We start from the raw sequence: 18560 nt of genomic DNA, 5'->3' as shown, positions 1-18560 counted from the left end.
CTTGCTGAGTCCAGTGCCTTGTCTTCGAAGTCTTCCATGAATAAATTAGCTACCAGAGGGGAGAGGGGGCTTCCCATGGCAACACCATCAATTTGCTCATAAAATTCACCATTAAACAGAAAATAATATGATGAAAGCACATGTTCAAATAAGGCCGTAATGTTCTTATCAAAATGTTGGACGATAAGAGATAAAGAGTCCTTTAAAGGTACCTTGGTGTATAACGATACCACCTCAAAACTAACAAGCACGTCTGTACTATTTAGCCTTTCATTGCTAAGTCTTTGAATATAATCCATAGAATTACGTTTGTGGTGACTACATTTTCCTACTAACAGTTTTAATAAGGAAGCCAAATATTTGGCAGAAAAATATGTTGGTGAACCAATAGTGCTCGTTATATGTCTCATAGACAAGTCCTCTAGACGCTCATCCTTACCCATCATGTGAACTTTAGGAAGACCATAAAATCTCGGTGGTACTGCACCTCGTACTTTTAAACTTCTTATGACTTCCTTCGGTAGTGATGAAGCGTTCAGCAAGGCAGCAGTCCTTAATGTCACCTTGTTAGTAGGATATTTGTTAATCTTCCGGTATGCACCAGAACTAAGTAGACCACATATCTTTTCCTTGTTGACTTCCTGAGACAAAAGGACGATAGCATTACCTTTAACAGCACGCAGGACGACTGTATCAGTATCCTCACGCACATCTTTCTTCCTTGGAAACATTGCTTCTTTGTGGGCGATGCTTCGTGATTGCTTGACAGGTTTCTCGTCTAATTTCTTCCGCAGAATCCCTTGATAGTGGCCGGACAGCTTCTTCAGTGGCACTGATGAAAGATGATATCTGCAAAGTCTTTGGAGTAGGGGCAAAATTTAGCCTTTTACTTAAGAGAGACAACGTAGCTTTGTCCAGATCCTTACCCGTCAAATTTATGTCATGGCGTCGCTTCAAATGCAGATGATACAGGCGTTCAGAAACAATGTCCAGCTTCCGACGAGTAAAACGAATTCTTCCTCTGAGAATAGCAGAACCAGCCCTATGTAAAATTCTATTTTCTGCAGCGTTCTTAACAAAGTGAACCAACCTTGCAAATTTTGGGACAACTCCATGGTCGCGGCACTTCAGTAAGAAACTCAAGGAGCTCAATAGTCTTGCTCTCTGGTGTCGTAATTTGCCCAAACTATGGACCCACGAAACCATCTCCTCCCCGAAGAGATACTTGAAGTGCATTTTCAACTTCTCGCGGCGTAATGAATAATCCATTAAATTTCGGGCATGCAGCCGCGCAAATAACATTTCCTCCACTGGTATTTCGGCTGCGTATCGTCCGCCCATCCTCAGAGTGAGTCACAAGACTGACAAGATGCCAATCGCGACCTTATATGCTCCACCTCGGCGGTATTGCGCATGCGGGTCACAGATGCTGGTCGGCGGCAGAGACATACGCTTACACATGCACCGCCTGTGGCGAAGGCGTACAGACATTCGATTCGCTTATCGATGTATGATCGCCGGCGGTGACACGATGACGACTTCTCTGCAGTTCAATTACTCCAAGAGCTGGATTCCATGCTTTGTCCAAATTAAAACCATTATCTCTATTTATTAAATTGTTAGCTAACCTAATTTCGATACCTTCCTTGAAGACAGATTCCCAAAAAGAAGAGGTGAATGTTAAAATCTTCACGTCACTGTAATTCATGGAATGACCTGTATCAATACAATGTTCGGCCACAGCTGACTTGTCTGGCTGTAATAAGCTTGTGTATCTACGATGATTCACCCACCTCTCATGAACGGTGCTTGTTGTTTGACCTATATACGACTTCTCACAATTTCCGCAAGGAATCTGATACACACCCGCTTTACGAAGCTGTAAATCGAATTTCTGCACGCCGTCGCCTCAGGCGGCGCATGTGTAAGCGTATGTCTCTGCCGCCGACCAGCATCTGTGACCCGCATGCGCAGTACTGCCGAGGTGGAGCATATAAGGCCGCGCTTGGTATCTTGTCGTCAGTCTTGTGACTCCCTCTGAGGATGGCTGGACGATACGCCGCTGAAATATCAGTGGAGGAAATTTTATTTGCGCGACTGCATGCTCGAAATTTACTGGATTACGGTTGTTGATATTCATCCGCGATTATCGGTCACAGTGCTGAGAACATGCACATAAAGTTAGTGAGAATAGCGATACTTACTAGTGCAGTTGAGAGACAAGACGCAGCAGACACAAGCTTTGTTCTTCTGAGCTACCCACGCCTAAGTCTGTGTGTCACCATTCAAAATAAACTATTTTTGCACCAGTGGAAGTTACTTCCTGTGCGACTGTACACGTGTGGTTTTACTACGCAGTATCAGATAAACTAGATTCAACTCAGTGCGCTACTTTGGCAGGAGTGCCTCTAACGACATAGCCTAAACTCAGCCAACTCCCATCACGATATGTCTCCAAAAGGGGACACTACTCCTATTTGTAAACTCTTCTGTGTCTGCGGGATCAGGTACGTCAGCTCCATTGGTGACTAATGCTTATACTCGATCAGAGAACTCTGCTGAGAATTTTAGGATGTGCCTTTCTTATCTAAAAAGTGCTTTTACAATTAATAAATTATTCTCGGGTTTCGAGGCAGGTCAAGTGATTAACTGCTCACGAGCTGTCGGTAGAGTTTGCCATTTTCAAGTGTTTGACTATCTTGTAGATGCTACTGTGTGCTTCTGTGACCGCGCCATCGCCAGTTACGTCAATGGTGCTCCGTCCCACGCCACATAAGGTAATGTTTCGGTGTCATGACCGCCGCGACCGCTTCAACACCCCAATCACAGGACCCCAGGCTGTATTCAGCTCCAATCCAACGTCTTTATTGAGGGGGTTGTCCGATTCTCCGAAGTAATCTTTATTCCTTCGTTGCTTACATTATCCCAGAAGCTATTGGTTCGTTTAATGATAGAAGTCTCGTCGAATGCAGTTCGGTGTCCTTTTTCCTGTGCTTGGTCTACTACAGCTGACTTTTCGGGGTAATATAGGAGGGAACACCTTCCATGTTCTAAGCGGCGATGTTCAGCTGTGAGCAGAGCCTGAGTGACATTAAAGTACCCACATCCAGAGTATTTTGTGTGTTCAAGGTGTTCTGAGGCCTACATTGTCTTTCACAGGTAACGTTAGTTGCCTGATATTCAGCGGGGACCTGGACACTGCCGATTTTATGTCTGTTCAGGAGCCGGTTAATCTTCCCTGTTGTTAAGCCACAAAACCGTAGAAAGGCAATATTTTCCGAGTCTTCATCGGATGCCTTCTGTTTTTGTGGCGTAGGTGAAATTATTGTGAAATTTGTCTGTTGTTTTAACTTTTTAACTTTTTTCCTTGAAAACTTGACGTAAGTGATTGAGTTCTCACGGTGGGTTTCAGGCGCTGAGACGGTTTCAGCTTGATTCACCAAGGTCCTCAGGACAGACAGTTTCTGAGCTGGGTGATGGTAGTTGGTGGCGTGCAGATACCGATCCGTGTGGGTGGGCGTGCATTAATCGCTCTGTCGGGACACCCATTGAGTTCCTTATGTGGCCTTAAGTATTTCCATTAGCCCTTTCTTCTTCATTGCAAGAGTCTCCAAGTCATATTAGACTTTCGGTCGAATTATAGTACAGAAGTGTCTAATTTTGGTGTTTAAGGATATATATCTCTTATTGCAGATACCTTTCCATAGTTGTTAGACCATTTTCACTTTGATATTGTGCGATTCGAAGGCTGTTTTCTCTGATAGGTAGGCTATATCCATTCACCAAGGTATTTAAACTTTTCTATCTGCTTAATTTTTCTCCGTCCGACGTCCAGTTTTCGAGGCGCTGCCTTTATATTTGTCATAAAGTGCGTCATCTAAATGAGATTTGAAGCCCTGCCTTCGCTGTCTGTATCTATAATTGGCTAAGTTATTTCGCTGCCGTATCTATGGAGTCTGAAAAGATCATTAGATCACCTGCCTGGCCTTATCCCATTTTCTATCCCTGCATTGCTCATTCCTTACTGCCATTTTCAGATAACGATTTCTAAAGTACAACTGAAGAGCTGAGGCTATGTAGTACATCTCCTTGTCCCTTGTCTCACTGCTGTCCCCATTTGAAAGGCATCATACTTCTCTTCACTGAACTTCGCTTTGGATTTGGGGCGTGGTAAGGGTTTTCTCGACGATCACTTTTGTCTTGATACCTAATCTAAACTCTTAAAGAATTTGAAACAGTGTGGTTTGATAAACTGAGTCGTACGCCTTCCGGAAATCGACGAAGATCAGCAAGAATTCCCTGTTCCGGAGTTTCAAGTATGAAAGGATGAATTTCAGATTCATAACCTGCTCATCATATGATAGTCCGTTCCCGAAACACTCTTGATATTCTCCCTATTTATGGATAGATTTGATGTTCCGTCCTGTTTAGTAGAGTTTTTGAGAGGAATCTGTAAGCTGTTAGCACGGGAGAGATGACATGGTAGTTGTTACCATCTGTTCTGTCCCCTGACTTACGTAGTGGATGAACTATGACAGAGGTCCACGCACTTGGGAGTTTTTCGGTTTACCAAATATTTTGACTAACTGAATTTAACTTATCGACTGCCTTATCCCCTGCTTATACCCACAGTTCAACAATTATCAGATCTTCATCCGGTGCCTGGTTGTCCTTTGATGAGCGTCCTGATTTCTTCCTTCGCGGTTAGAGACGAACCTGGGTGGATGTTTGGATTGTTTTCGTAAATCAGTAGAGTCTCTGGAGACTCGCAATTCAAATTCGCTAGAATCTGCAGTTACCTTAGTAACTGTGGGCTAGTTTCACTTTGTGGAGCCTTTGAACCGTAAGTTCTGAGGGTTGTATTTGTTCTGATTCTGCTTAAAGATTTCATGGAAGTAATGTGTGTTATTTTTCTGGAATTGTTGCTCAGTCTGTATGAACTGATTCTTTTTAAGCGGACGTTTTACCCTGCAGATGGCTTTTTATACAGATATTTTCGTGTTTAGGAAGTTGACGGCGTTCATTTCATTTTTCTGGAAATTGGCTCTGAGCACTATGGGACTTAACTTCTAAGGTCATCACTCCCCTAGAACTTAGAACTACTTAAACCTAACTAACCTAAGGACATCACACACATCCATGCGCGAGGCAGGATTCGAACCTGCGACCGTAGCGGCCGCGCGGTTCCAGACTGTAGCGCCTTTAACCGCTTGGCCACCACGGCCGGCTTTTCTGGAAATTCCTTTTCTGCCAAGCAACCTGTCTTACCTGTAGTGCTGCGCCGCTTTTATTATCCCACTAAGCGTGCTTTCATGATGTTGTGAGAGGGGCAGCCTCCTTAGTTGCTCTGACTATTGCCTCTTCTAGTTGTTCCCGCTTCTCCGGATTTAAAGTTTCTAACTTGTTTAAATAGGCATCAGAAAATCTGGATTCCATCAGTTGCTGCAGACAAAGTTACAACCCGCGTTCGCGTCTCCTACATTGTTCCTACAAATTTTTTTCTTCTTGGCGATGTCGTGCTGTTAGCAAAGGTATTCGCGTCGGTCGTCTGCTGCCATAGCCTATTAACGCCAAATGCCGCCGGACTATGCTAATGGACAGATTCGTCGTAGGTCCCACATTGATTCCTGCGGTTATATCACACAGTGTTGCTTGTCTGTTAGCACTGACAACTATACGCAAACGCGGCTGCTTTCGGTCGTTAAGTGGAGGCCATCGTCTACTGCGTTGTCTGTGGTCAGGGATAATGCCTGAAATTTGGTATTCTGGCCACGCTCTTGACACTGTGTGTCTCTGAGTACTGAAACAGAATATCCCATGCGTCTAAATCCAACTACCATTCCTCTTTCAAAGTCTGTTTATTCTCCTCGTGCGGCCGTAATCACGTCGGAATCCATTCCACATAAATCACTTGAGCATAAATGACAGCTTCGCCAGTTCACTCCCCTTTTAAATGTTGTGTACGCGATACTATCGCCATCCGTATATGCGCATATTGCTGTCCAGTGACTTTTGTCACCTCAGGGTATAACATAATCCATAGTCACTGTCTATCGCCAGCCGCTGTGGCCGAGCGGTTCTAGGCACTTCAGTCCGGAACCGCGCTGCAGGTTCGAATCTTACCTCGGGCATGGATGTGTGTGACGTCCTTAGGTTAGTTAGGTTTAAGTAGTTCCAAGTCTAGGGGACTGATGACCTCAGATGTTAAGTGCCATATTACTTAGAGACATTTGAACCGTTTGAACCATTGTCTGTCTCTATACTGCACAAATCGACCATGTTACTTTAGAGGACTCTTTTGTAGTTCTGATACAGCAGTCGGGGACGAAACGAATCGTCAAAAGGCGGTCCCACCCAATTATGTTCGTGGTGGTACCCAGTACTCATTGACAATAGGACCATAAGCGCGATGTCAACGAGTGGTACAAGCGACGCGAATGGCGAGTAGCAATTGAAGAAGGTGTTGTGGAGTGATGAGGGTACATCGTTGACATTTAGGAAAGGATGCTGGGTCCTGCGCTCTGGCCGACGCAAAGTATTTACTTTAATGTGTCGAATCGACAGGATATTTGGTGCGGGTGGCACGAAGGGCTGCGACTGTTCTTCCTTGTTTGCGCTCGACTTAACAATGAACGCACAAGTTTCTGTAAACGTGTAAGTATCCTTCCCACACAGTCTACCTTTTCTGTTGCTGGGGCAATTAAATCAGATATGTTTTGTGGACAGGGCTCCTCAATTCCCTGGGTGATCACAAATGACTGGATCATACAACATTTTCATGTATCGGACCGATTATTCTCAAACCAGTTCCAAACTGTATCTTATGGTTCATTAATATTATCTAGTAGGCCGAGTATCGATGGGGGAAGACGTCAGAGACATTCGACCTCCAGAGGCCAGCTGCAACTTGCGCACGTGCAAGGAGCAGCAGCAGTGACAAGCACCTCTGATGAGTGAACACCGCTGACTATCGCAGGCCAGCGATTGCTTTTCACTCTCTTCCCAGTATCTGAAGGAATCAGTTATGAACAGTAGAGTTTGACCTTGCCTGATATACGTTTATGATCCGGGTTATTCACAGTACTGTTGTATAGGCTTAAGACGACTTTGCTACTCCCAGGACGTGTTTTGATTATTCGTTCACTTTGTGAACTCCAGTGTCATTGACCTCATAACCCGCCTCTCGTTCTACCGGTATCTGTGTTACCACCACTGTAAATGATCATAAACTGTGCTCTACTTACGCGTAACAGGATAGAAAATGTCGGAACGTAATTCTGCCTTTTCTGTAGCAGAGTAGAAGACGTTCTTCGAAGGTAAGACTTAATTAATTACACCGATGAAGTGCTTGGGATGAAATACGATAGTGTTTGCAGGCTGTTAGACATATAGTTTGTTTCTAAATCAGTTCGTGTCCTTCTGTATTACTGTCGTACCGTCTACAATTGTACGTCGAATGAGTGGGGCGAAGGAAATAAAAGTACCATTGATACCCATGTGAGTTCTGACCAGCCAGGGTAGCCGAAAGCGCTAATGCGCTGCTTCCTGGGCTCAGGTAGACGCGCCAGCCCTGGATCGAATCCGCCTGGCGGATTAACGACGAGGGCTGGTTGCCGGCCTGGCTGGATGTGGTTTTTAGGTGGTTTTCCGCATCCCGCTAGGTGAATTCCAGGCTGGTCCCCACGTTCTGCCTTAGTTACACGACTCGCAGACAACCGAAGAAACGTTCGCACTATTCCATGGCTTACGCTAGACACAGTCAGCTGGGGTACACTCATTCCATCGAGGGGGATTGGAGGTGGCGGCAGGAAGGGCATCTGGCCACCGTCTGCAACTAACACAGCCAAATCAATAGTAACATGGCCGAATCCGCTTTGAGGCCCCAAGAAAAAAAGAAAAACCCATGTGAGATCTCTACATTTATCACTCTATGAGGATACTTAATCTTTAGTTTTCTGTTGTGGTCAGTCACTGGCTGCATGAAAGCAAGCAAATTAAGTGGCACTCACAAACTATCGCTTAGTTGGGAACGCCTATAACTACTATCATACATAAAAGATATTCTTGACATACAAAAAAAAAACATAATGGGGTTCAGAATAACTACATTTAATAGGTGAATTCCTCTTCATAAATACCAGAGCTCATCCTCCAAGGCACTATGATCCTTGAATTTCAGCCGATAGTTTCCAGACAACAGGTCTGACCTTAGGCAACCACATGCCAACATTCAGCATATGTCTCAGAAAACTGCTAAACTCCAATATGTATTCCGTGTTTTATTTACATACCCATTCTTTATCGGACGCACTATCTGTATCAGTTACTTTGGGCTGGCGGTTAAGCAGGTGAACTATTTTCGAGGCTGCGTTCAGGCCCTTTCTGAAGTTTGGAGCGAATGACAGGGCATTAGCGACCATCCAAGTCCCGAACATCAAAGCTTCGGTCACTCTGAAACAAAGAAGAAAAAGGAGATAATTAACATTTACTCAGCAAAAGTGAATTTAAACGAAAGACAGTCATCTAAAATGTTATCCAAGGTTTCTCACTACAGTCATAGTCCTCCCTCGGGCATGGGTGTGTGTGTCTTTGTCCTGAGGATAATTTAGGTTAAGTAGTGTGTAAGCTTAGGGACTAATGACCTTAGCAGTTAAGTCCCATAAGATTTCACACACATTTGATCATTTTCGTAAGTTTCGCTGTGGAGAATTTGATATTGTCGAAGTTATTAACTTATAATACATTTTGTCACTGTACACGACAGTTGCAGTGATTTCTGTTTCATTCTAGAGGGAGAGAGAGAGAGTTGTGTTTTTTATTTCTGCTAGGCAAACTTTTATCCCTTTTACGTTGCGTGGATGCTACTTACCCACCGCATTACGTACTCATCATTAAGAACTGCTCATTATGTATAAGTTTCAAATACAACTTACTCAAATTTAAACTGCAAACTTCTTACGAAAATTTTATTTTCAGCTTTCACCCGGTTTCGCATATCATGAAAAAAAGAAGGAATGAAGACTGTTTAACGACGAAGTCATTCGAGACGGAACTTAAGAATAGAGCAGCCTTTCCAAACGAACGTTCTTCTGTAATCCATTCAGGCGTACGTTAGCTGATCGTCGCTACGGTTGAGGTTATGGGTGATTCTCTGTTTTGCTCTAGCATCTATAGTCACCAAATCATCATCTTGGACAGTTTCCAGCCACTGGCTGGGTCTGTCGGGAACACAAGCCTCTCCATCGTGTTCTGTCTTTCCACCATTCCCATTTGGCCTATTCTTCTTACAACAAGGAAGAAGAATAGGCCAAATGTGGATATAACTTGTGGAGGGGAAAAACTACAAGTGGTAGAGAACTTCAAGTACCTGGGAAGCGTGATTGAAAGTAAGGGGGGGAACGCAATGGAAATAAATGAAAGGTGCAGAAAAGCAGGGCAGTTCTACAAATGCATTAGGGGGCTTATTTGGAGCAAGGAGGTGCCACAGAAATCCAAGGGAATTATATACCGAACCTACTTTGTCCCCATATTGGCATACGGAAGTGAGACATGGGTAATGCACGAAAGCGACATAAGTAGAATACAGGCTAGTGAAATGAAGTTCCAGAGGAGCAGGTTGGGTGTAACAAGACGAGACAGATTGCGAAATGTGTATGTGAGGGAAAGACTAAAGGAGGAGCCAGTACAGGACAGGATAGAAAAATCAAGACTGCAGTGGTATGGACACATGAAGAGAATGGATGAGGGAAGAATATAGTCACCAAATACAAAAGCATATTGTAATGAAAGGTAATGTTTATACGAACTTCAGAACTGTAGGTACTCAACAAGAATTGCAGCGTGCCGCTGTGGTCTTCAGTCAAAAGACTGATCTTTAACAGATCTCTACGCTGTCTATCCTGCGCAAGCTTCTTCGCCGTTGCAAAAATGGTGGAACCTACATCCACCTGAACCTGCTTCCGCTACTCCAGCCTCGAACTGCCTCTGCAGTTTATATCCATCAGCCTTCCTTCCACTACCATTCCTTGGTTCCCCCGTAATGTGTCCTAACAATCGATTCCAGCTTTTAGTCAATTTCGGACATGAATTTATTATCTCGTCAATTCGATGCACCACCTTCTCGTGGCTTACCAGATATAATCTTCATCGTTCTCCTATAGCATCCCACTTCAAAAGCTAACTTTCTAGTCTTGTCTGAACTATTTACTGTCGACGGTATATTTCTGAACGAAGCTACAATTCCGGTGAATAGCTTCAGAAAATGTTTCTTAATGTTTAAAATACTATTCGACATTAATAATCTCCACATTTTTAGGAATACTTTCCTTGTTTAGATATCTGCATTTTATGTGTTCTCTTCTTGTTTCCCTGTCAAAATAAAAAAAAAATCATTTACTACTTTTAGTATCTCATTTCCTAATTTAATTCCATTATCCTTGGTAAATTATCTCCCAACGTATACCTTACGTTTTCACATAAAGTATATTTTCTCACGCCATACGCCTCATTAATCTACATCCACCTGCACCAGTAAACAGAAGAGGCTCATAAAATAATGACAAACGTGTTTTCATAACATTAATAACCAACCACATAAAGACTACAAAGTCGCTTTTTCGAATGGAGATTTTCAGTTCCATGGTATCAATTCTTGATAACGCTAATTAAATGATATTACTGAAGGAAATTTCAGAGTAAAAATACACTTAAAATGGGAAAATTTTGATAATTACCAAAGAATCTTCTCCTTATTTCTTGAATACAATTTTGGCTTTGATAAATTTCAGATCGTTATTAATTTACATTATTTAACTGGTACGTCAAGTACACAGAATATACAACATGCAAAACACAAACGTATCACTAAAAATAAAGATTCATAAATACTATAAAAATGACTCTACATACACATGTAAGTGTGTGTGTATGTTCTAAATCTCCTCTTAAACTACTGGACCGATTTCAGCCAAAATTGGTATACATATCACTTATAGCCTAGAAATCATCGCTATGGGATAAGAACTACCTACCTTTCCAATTCATTTTCTTTTTTGAGTCATTGGTCTTCTTTCTGGTTTGATGCGGGCCGCCACTAATTCCTCTCCTGGGCCAACCCTTTCATCTCAGCCTAGCACTTGCAACCTACGTCCTCAATTATTTGCAGGACATATCGCAACCTCTGTCATCCTCTACAGTTTTTGCACCATACAGCTGCCTTTCGTACCATGGAAGTCATTCCCTGATATCTTAACAGATGTCCTGTCATCCTGTCTCTTCGCCTTGTCAGCACTTTCCATATATTCCCTTCCCCTCCGATTAGACACTGAACCTCCTTATACCTTACCATATCAGTCCACCTAATGTTCAACATTCACCGGTAGCATCACATTTCAAATGCTTCGATTTCCTTCTCTTCCGGTTTCCCCACAGTCCATGTTTCACTATTGTACAATGCTATGCTCCAAACGTAAATTCTCAAAAATTCTTCCTCCAATTAAGACCTACATTTGATTGTAGTAGACATATCTTGGCCAGGAATGTCCTTTTTGCCAGTGCTAGTCTACTTTTGTTGTCCTGCTTGCTGCGTCCGTCGTGGGCTTTTTGCTAGATAGGTAGCAGAATTCCTACACTTCATCTGCTTCGCGACCATCAATCCCGATGTTAAGATTCTCGCGGTTCTCATTTCTGGTACTTCTCATTACTTTCGTATTTCTTCGATTTATTCTCAGCCCATGTTCTGTACTCATTAGGCTGTTTATTCCTTTCGGCAGATCAAGTAATTCTTCTTCACTTTCACTCAGGATAGAAATGTCATCAGCGAATCGCTTTTAATTTTAATTCCACTCCTGAATTTTTCTTTTATTTCCATAATTGTTTCTTCGATGTACAGATTGAATAATAGGGGTCAAAGATTACACCCCTGCCTTACAACCTTTTTAATCCGAGCACTGCATTCTTGTTCGTCCACTCTTATTATTCCCCCTTGTCTCTTGTACATATTGTATATTACACGTCTCTCCCTATAGTTTGCCCATACTTTTCTCGGAATTTCGAACATCTTGCACCGCTTTACATCGTCGAACACTTTCTCCAGGTGGGCAAATCCTATGAACATGTCTTGAATTTTCTTCAGTCAGAATTGCCTCTCTGGTGCCTTTACCTCTCCTAAACCCAAACTAATCTTCATCTAATACATCCACAGTTTTCTTTTCTATTCTTCTGTATATACGAGGGCTATCCACAAAGTACATTACGTTTTGGAATTAAAAATAAATAAAGTATTGGAAATTTTTTTTATTATATACAGATGAAAGCCACACTTAAATACTACTTTTCTACATAGTTGCCATTTAAATTGTGATAACCAAGCTTTTCGGTAATGATTTCGTGCAACAAACTTCGTGAAATTTGTGGAAAACTCGTAGAGAGTTCCGTTATTGTGAAATTACGGTTTTCACAGACCGCGGCATCGACTTTTTCGACAAGTTCGGCAGTCACTATGCTGGGTCTTCCACTTCGCTCTTCGTCGTGAACGTTAGTTCGGCCATTTTTAAATTTTATGACCCATTGACGCACTCCACCTTCAGTGATTATGTTGTCCCCATACACTTCACAAAGCTACCGATAGATTTCCATCGGTGTACAGTTTTTTGTAGTCAGAAACCTTATTACAGCACGCACTTCACACTTCGCGGTATTTTCAATTAACGCTGACATTTCAAACTGTCACAGTAACTCAACGGAGTACAGCACGAACCTCTCACTAGCACGGCAGGATGCCGACTGAGCGGCGGAATGCCATGACACCAAGATGGCAGCGCTAGCCCCGCTCCTAATGGACACAAGCGAAAACGTAATGTACTTTGTGGATAGCCCTCGTAAATCTTGTCAGCAACTTGGATCCATGAGTTGTTTAGGGGAACGACCGGGTGACGGTTGAAAAAACTCGAAATTCTTTTGTTACGGAATTCGAATGTATATACATTAAAGAATTGTTCCTTAAAACATTATGCGTGAACTCCAAAAATTAACAAGGCTATGACCGTTTGAAGCTAAAGCAAACGGTGAATTGAAAAGTTGTAAATATGGAACGCCATTATCACTAGTCGGAATTGATGCCATCACTCCTATTTATACCGATTTGAGCAAACCTGAATTGCTGGAGAGTAGTTTGGCCGATTTTACTCAAAATGTGAACGAAAGTCTCAATAGTCTCATTTGGAGATACGCACCAAAAATAACATTGTCAATACTGCTTTAAATTTGGCAGTATGTCTATTCGATGTAGGCCGTACTGCGTTAATGCACGTGGCAAATCCCCTTCAAATCACAATCGGTGATGAATTCCGCCAATTCTGTGAAGATAGAGACATTAGCGGCGATGCTTTCAGCGACGAAAAGGGCTTTCAGGACAAAAATAATGGCTTATCAGGTCAAAGTAGCATCGATGATATCCTGTAAGTTCCATGTTTTGTGCCTTTGTTTATATGATAAATACTTGTCGAACCTTAAACGCGTTTCTCTCAAAAACATGATTTTCGCCATGGTTGTCGTCGCCTACACTATAATTTTCATCCGATTTTAATGATTTTTGGTCTCCCTTAAAGCAAACTGAATTCCCTTCAATTAATCGTAGATGATCTTTTTATGTTTATATTTAGTATTTTTTCAGCCAAAAAAAGAGGTGTCCTAAAAGTTACCATTATCTTTCTAATATCTATAATTTAACCAACTTTTTTTTTCAAATCCCTACGGTGAACTAAAATTACATCTGTAGGGATCAGGATGATGTATTAATTTCATGGTGGAGATAACCACAAACGGTGTAACAGTGACAACCGTCGATCTGTCTCCTTTCAGAGTTGTCTCGGAAAAGTTCCAATTACACTATAAAGATATTAATATTTTTCAATAAAAAATTACCAATAAAAACTTCAATGTATGCCTTATACATTGCACCAAACACCATTTGTCTATTACATTCCAGTATGGAGCAACAAAATCCTGAATTTGAGCAATATTTTCGATCGTCACCCTGCCGTTCTTTCTTAAGCTGATTGTGCGATAATTCTCGCACTTGTCAGCTCTTGCAGTTTTCGGAATTGCGTGGATGATATTTTCCCGAAAATCAGATGGCATGTCGGTAGACTCAAACATTATACATACCAACATGAACAGTCGTTTTGTTGCCACTTCCCCCAACGATTATACAAATTCTGATGGAATGTTATCAGTCACTTCTGTGTTATTTGATCTTAAGTCCTCCGAAAGTCTTTTAAATTCTGATTCTCATGCTGGTTCCCATATCTCTTCTAAATCGACTCCTGTTTCTTCTTCTATCACAACAGAGAAATCTTCCCTCTCTCAGAGGCCTTCAATTTACTCTTTACACCTATTCGCTCTCTTCTCTGCATTTAACGGTGGAATTCCCGTTGCACTCTTAATTCTACAACCCAGTTTCACCGAAGGTTGTTTTGACTTTCCTATACGCTGAGTCAGTGCTTCTGACAATCAACTCTTTTTCGATTTCTTCGCATTTTACATGCAGCCATTTCGTCTTAGCTTCCTTGTACTTCCTACTCATTTCATTCCTCACAGACCTATACTTACATATACCTGAATTTCTTTGAACATTTTTGTATTTTTTCTTTTATCCATCAACTGAAGTATTTCTTCTGTTACCCATGGTTTATTTGCAATTACCCTCTTTGTACCTATGTTTTTCTTTCCAACTTCCGTGATTGATCTTTTTAGAGATGTCCAGTCCTCTTCAACTGTACTGCATAGTATCTCGTCATTCCTTAGTACTCCCGAATCGCACTTCTTTGCGTATTGATTCTTCCTGACTAATCTCTTAAACTTCAGCCTACTCTTCATTACTACTTTGCGATCCGAGTCTACATCTTCTCTTGGGTACGCCTAATGATCAAGTATGTGATTTCGGAATCTCTGTCTGACGATGACGTAATCTAACTGAAATCTTTCCGTATCACCAGGCCTTTTCCAAGTATTCAGTCTTAGTAGCTGAAATTTATTACAGAATTCTCCTATCTCTCATTTCTCGTCCCAAACCTATATTCTCCTGTAACCGCTACAAATGCGCCCAGTCCCCCATGAAGATTCATCTCCCTTTACGAATTGCGTTACCCTTTCAATATCCCAATGTAGTTTCTGTGTCTCTTCATCTTCAGCTTACGACGTCGGCATGTATATATGAACTATCCTTGTCGGTATTGGTTTGCTGTCGATTGTGGTAAGTACAGCCCTGTCACTGCCCCACCTTCATATTGACACAGAAACTTACTCCCGTTGTACCGCTTTCTGCTGCTGCTGATGTTACCCTATATTCATCTGACCAGAATTCCCTGTGTTCTTTCCATTTCACTTTACTGACCCCTGCTATATTTAGATTGGGTCTTTGCATTTCCCTTTCGGATTTTCCAGCTTCCCTACCACGTTCAAACTTCTGACATTCTACACCCCGACTCGTAAAACGCTATCCTTTCGTTGGTTATTCAATATTTTTCTCCACCTCCCCCTTGGCAATACCCTCGCAGGGATCTGAATGGGGGATAATTCCAGAATGTTTTGCCGATGGAGATATCATCATGACACATTTTCAGTTACAGGCCACATGTCCCGTAGATACACGTTATATGTCTTGAATCCAATGGTTTCTATTGCCTTCTACATACCCATGCCGTCGATCATTGCTCATTCTTCCGCCTTTAGGGCAGTTTCCCACCTTGAGGACAAATGTTCGCTCTTTCGCCATTGTTTGATAAGGCTGTTGGCAGAATGAGGGTGACCCCTTATACCAGAAGTCATCGACCGCCAATACTAATTATTAATCAAAAATTAAACAATGGCGGGTTTCGAACCCAGGATCGATGACGTTTCGCGTACTAATCAAAGACGCTACACCTAGACCATCTTTCTATATTGAAAGAAATTCTGTGTGGATTAGAACCACCAGTCTAAACTTGGGGTAAGCTTGATGATATGGAGACAGAAGGAGAGATGGGCAGACAGCGAGGGGAAGAACAGATGGGTACAGATAGGGGAGGAGGAGATAGAGTGAGGGGGGGAGGCGAATGGAATGAGGGGAGATGGATAGAGAAAGGGAAGTGTAACAGATGGACAGAGACAGGGGGAGGACGAGATAGGTAAAGAGATAGGGAGGACGAGATGAAAAGATACAGGAAAAGGAGTAAATTGACAGAGGACGGGAAGGGGAAGAATGGAAAGATAGCAAGGGGAAAGGAGGAGATTGGCACAGAAACAAGGAGAAGGTTGTGAACAGAGAGAGAGGGAGATGGAAATAGAGAGAGGGGAAAGGAGTAAATGGACAAGGAAAGAGGAGGAGATGGACAGAGACAGAGGGAGGATGAGACAGACAAAGGGAGGTGGAGGAGGAGATAAACAGAGCAGGAGGAAATGGACAAAGAAAGGGAAGAAGACGAAATGGTCATATAGAGGAGGAGGATGAGGCGGAGGAGATGTAGAGAGAGAAGGGCAGGAGGAGATGGACAAAGAAAGGAGGCAGGAATAGATGGACAAAGAAAGGGGGCAGTGAAGACGGAGATTGGAGAGGAAAGGAGAAAATGGACAGAGGGGGAATGGCAGAGGATGGGAGGAGGAGATGAACAAAGGTAAGGTAAGAGTAGATGGACAGAGAGAGTAGCAGGAGGAGATGGATAGGAGAAGGGGAAGGTGGACAGAGAGAGAGGGGGTAGAGAAGATGGCCAGAGAGGGTGGGTTGTGGAGGGATGGATGGGAAAGGGGAATGGGTAAGGAGGAGATGAACGAATAGAAGAGGGAAAAAAACACATACCTGCGAAACGCCAGGTACTCAGGTAGTATAATAATAATAACAATAATAGCAATAATAATAGTAATCTCACTAAACAACACGTTATATCTAGGACCAGGTGCACAGTTCCATTTGAAACAACAAAATTTAGTTTTTCCCAGTGATTAACAAGGCTCTGAAAACACCTCTTTTTGTTACGATTCACTTTTACTTGTTTAGGTTCTTCATTTACTTACTCTTGTGGCAGTTGGTCGTCTTGCGCTTCATCTGTCTTCAATTGTCCCCTTGAGGAGGCTTACGCCACTGCTGAATAAGTTGCTGGAATCACTGGTCACTTACTGTTCAAAAATTCTAATGTACTGACGCGTTTCGGGGACAGCCCATCATCAGAACTTCATTAAAAAGAAATGTCTTCACACAGAGTATGGAGTTAGCCGTTAACATCAGTACTCAACTGAATACTGAGAACGGCTGACACATTTGACTCCATATTTTGTGCGAAGACTTTTCGTTTTTCTGATGTTTTGACGAAGGGCTGCCCCATAAACGCGTCAGTAAATGACTATTTATTGACAATAGATGATCATTTATTCTAGCAACCGATTCAGCAATGGTGTAAGTCTCCTCAAGTCTATGTCATGGTCGCAGGCCTCCTCCGCAACACTATGTCGCACCTTGAGCTGTCTCATATAGCTGAAAGTGATGAATATGTGTGTTGTGTTGTGCTGTTGATGAACTCTTCTTCTTGTACATAGTCTACTCTTCTCTGACAGCACCAACGTGGCCGCCAAGAATAACGTACCAAATCGCCCAGGTGAAAATACATTACTAGTATCTTCAATTTGTCAAGAGACATTTAAAAAAAGGTTTGAAGCCTCACACTGTGCAATACAAATAGCCAACGAGGGGAATATTCATTGTGGTATCTTCACTCATTGCTACTCACTTGAAGACGTCTTCGTAGGGTACGCTATCGGAGACGATGAGGAAGCCCCCGTAGTAGATGCAGACGGCGTAGGTGAAGGTGCCGAGGCTGCGCGCCAGGCTGAAGACTGCTGCGCGCACGTAGGTGTTTCGCTTGGCGAGGCGGATGGCCGGCTCCAGCTCCAGCATGTACTTGGCGTGGAACTGCCGCTCGCGGCACAGGCCCGCCACCGTGCGGATGTTGCCCACCGCCTCCACCGCCACCTGCAGATCGAGACAATGTTTGGTCGCGAGACGTGTTCTGGAGTGCTACAAGCAGAATCCTAAGAAAGAGAAAACAACACCAGCCAGATAACGTGTTAACATAAAATGCATCAACCAATCCTCTGTTGGTTGGTCGTCTCGTGTTCCAGTTTGGTATAGGTCCGAGACTAGCGAACCAGGCAGAGAGGGGGGGAGGAAGAGTGGGAGAGGGATATGGTGGACGCAAATAAAACGGAAGAAAAACATTTAAAATACATGACTTTCTCTTTTGCAATATGATGTTTCATAGAATTTTTAATCTTTCTCTTCATCTCTTCAATGTGTATTAACTCTGGACACAGAAAGTTTTCTAGCTGAGCAGCAGACAGAAAAAGCTCTAGATAAATGCAGAAAGTTAGGAAGCAAGAGAAGAAGACACCTTTTGTTAATATATGATAACGAAAATGTATCTGTTAAAGTGTGTGGGGTTAAATCCAAGGAGAGCATACAGTGAAAGAATTCGACTTCTGAAATAATAACTGACTTTACTGTGAAATTACAACAATAACCTAAACCAAGG

The 18560-nt window shown here is 42.6% G+C and overlaps 1 protein-coding gene across 1 annotated transcript in view; it reads right to left on the bottom strand.

Annotated features, from left to right (window-relative positions):
* Positions 1 to 18560, bottom strand: part of LOC126176243 (ATP-dependent translocase ABCB1-like) — a 315891-nt gene that overhangs the window by 12307 nt on the left and 285024 nt on the right. The window contains exons 18-19 of the mRNA XM_049923388.1: positions 17760 to 18001; positions 8292 to 8451 (exon numbers count right to left, since the gene is read on the bottom strand). Coding sequence (XP_049779345.1) covers positions 8292 to 8451; positions 17760 to 18001 — 402 coding nt within the window. The remainder of the gene's footprint in view (positions 1 to 8291; positions 8452 to 17759; positions 18002 to 18560) is intronic.

The sequence above is a fragment of the Schistocerca cancellata genome, chromosome 3 (assembly GCF_023864275.1).
Source record: "Schistocerca cancellata isolate TAMUIC-IGC-003103 chromosome 3, iqSchCanc2.1, whole genome shotgun sequence".
Lineage (NCBI taxonomy): Eukaryota > Metazoa > Arthropoda > Insecta > Orthoptera > Acrididae > Schistocerca > Schistocerca cancellata.
The sequence above is the reverse complement of the archived record's forward strand: the minus strand, read 5'-3'. Positions and strand labels throughout refer to the sequence as shown.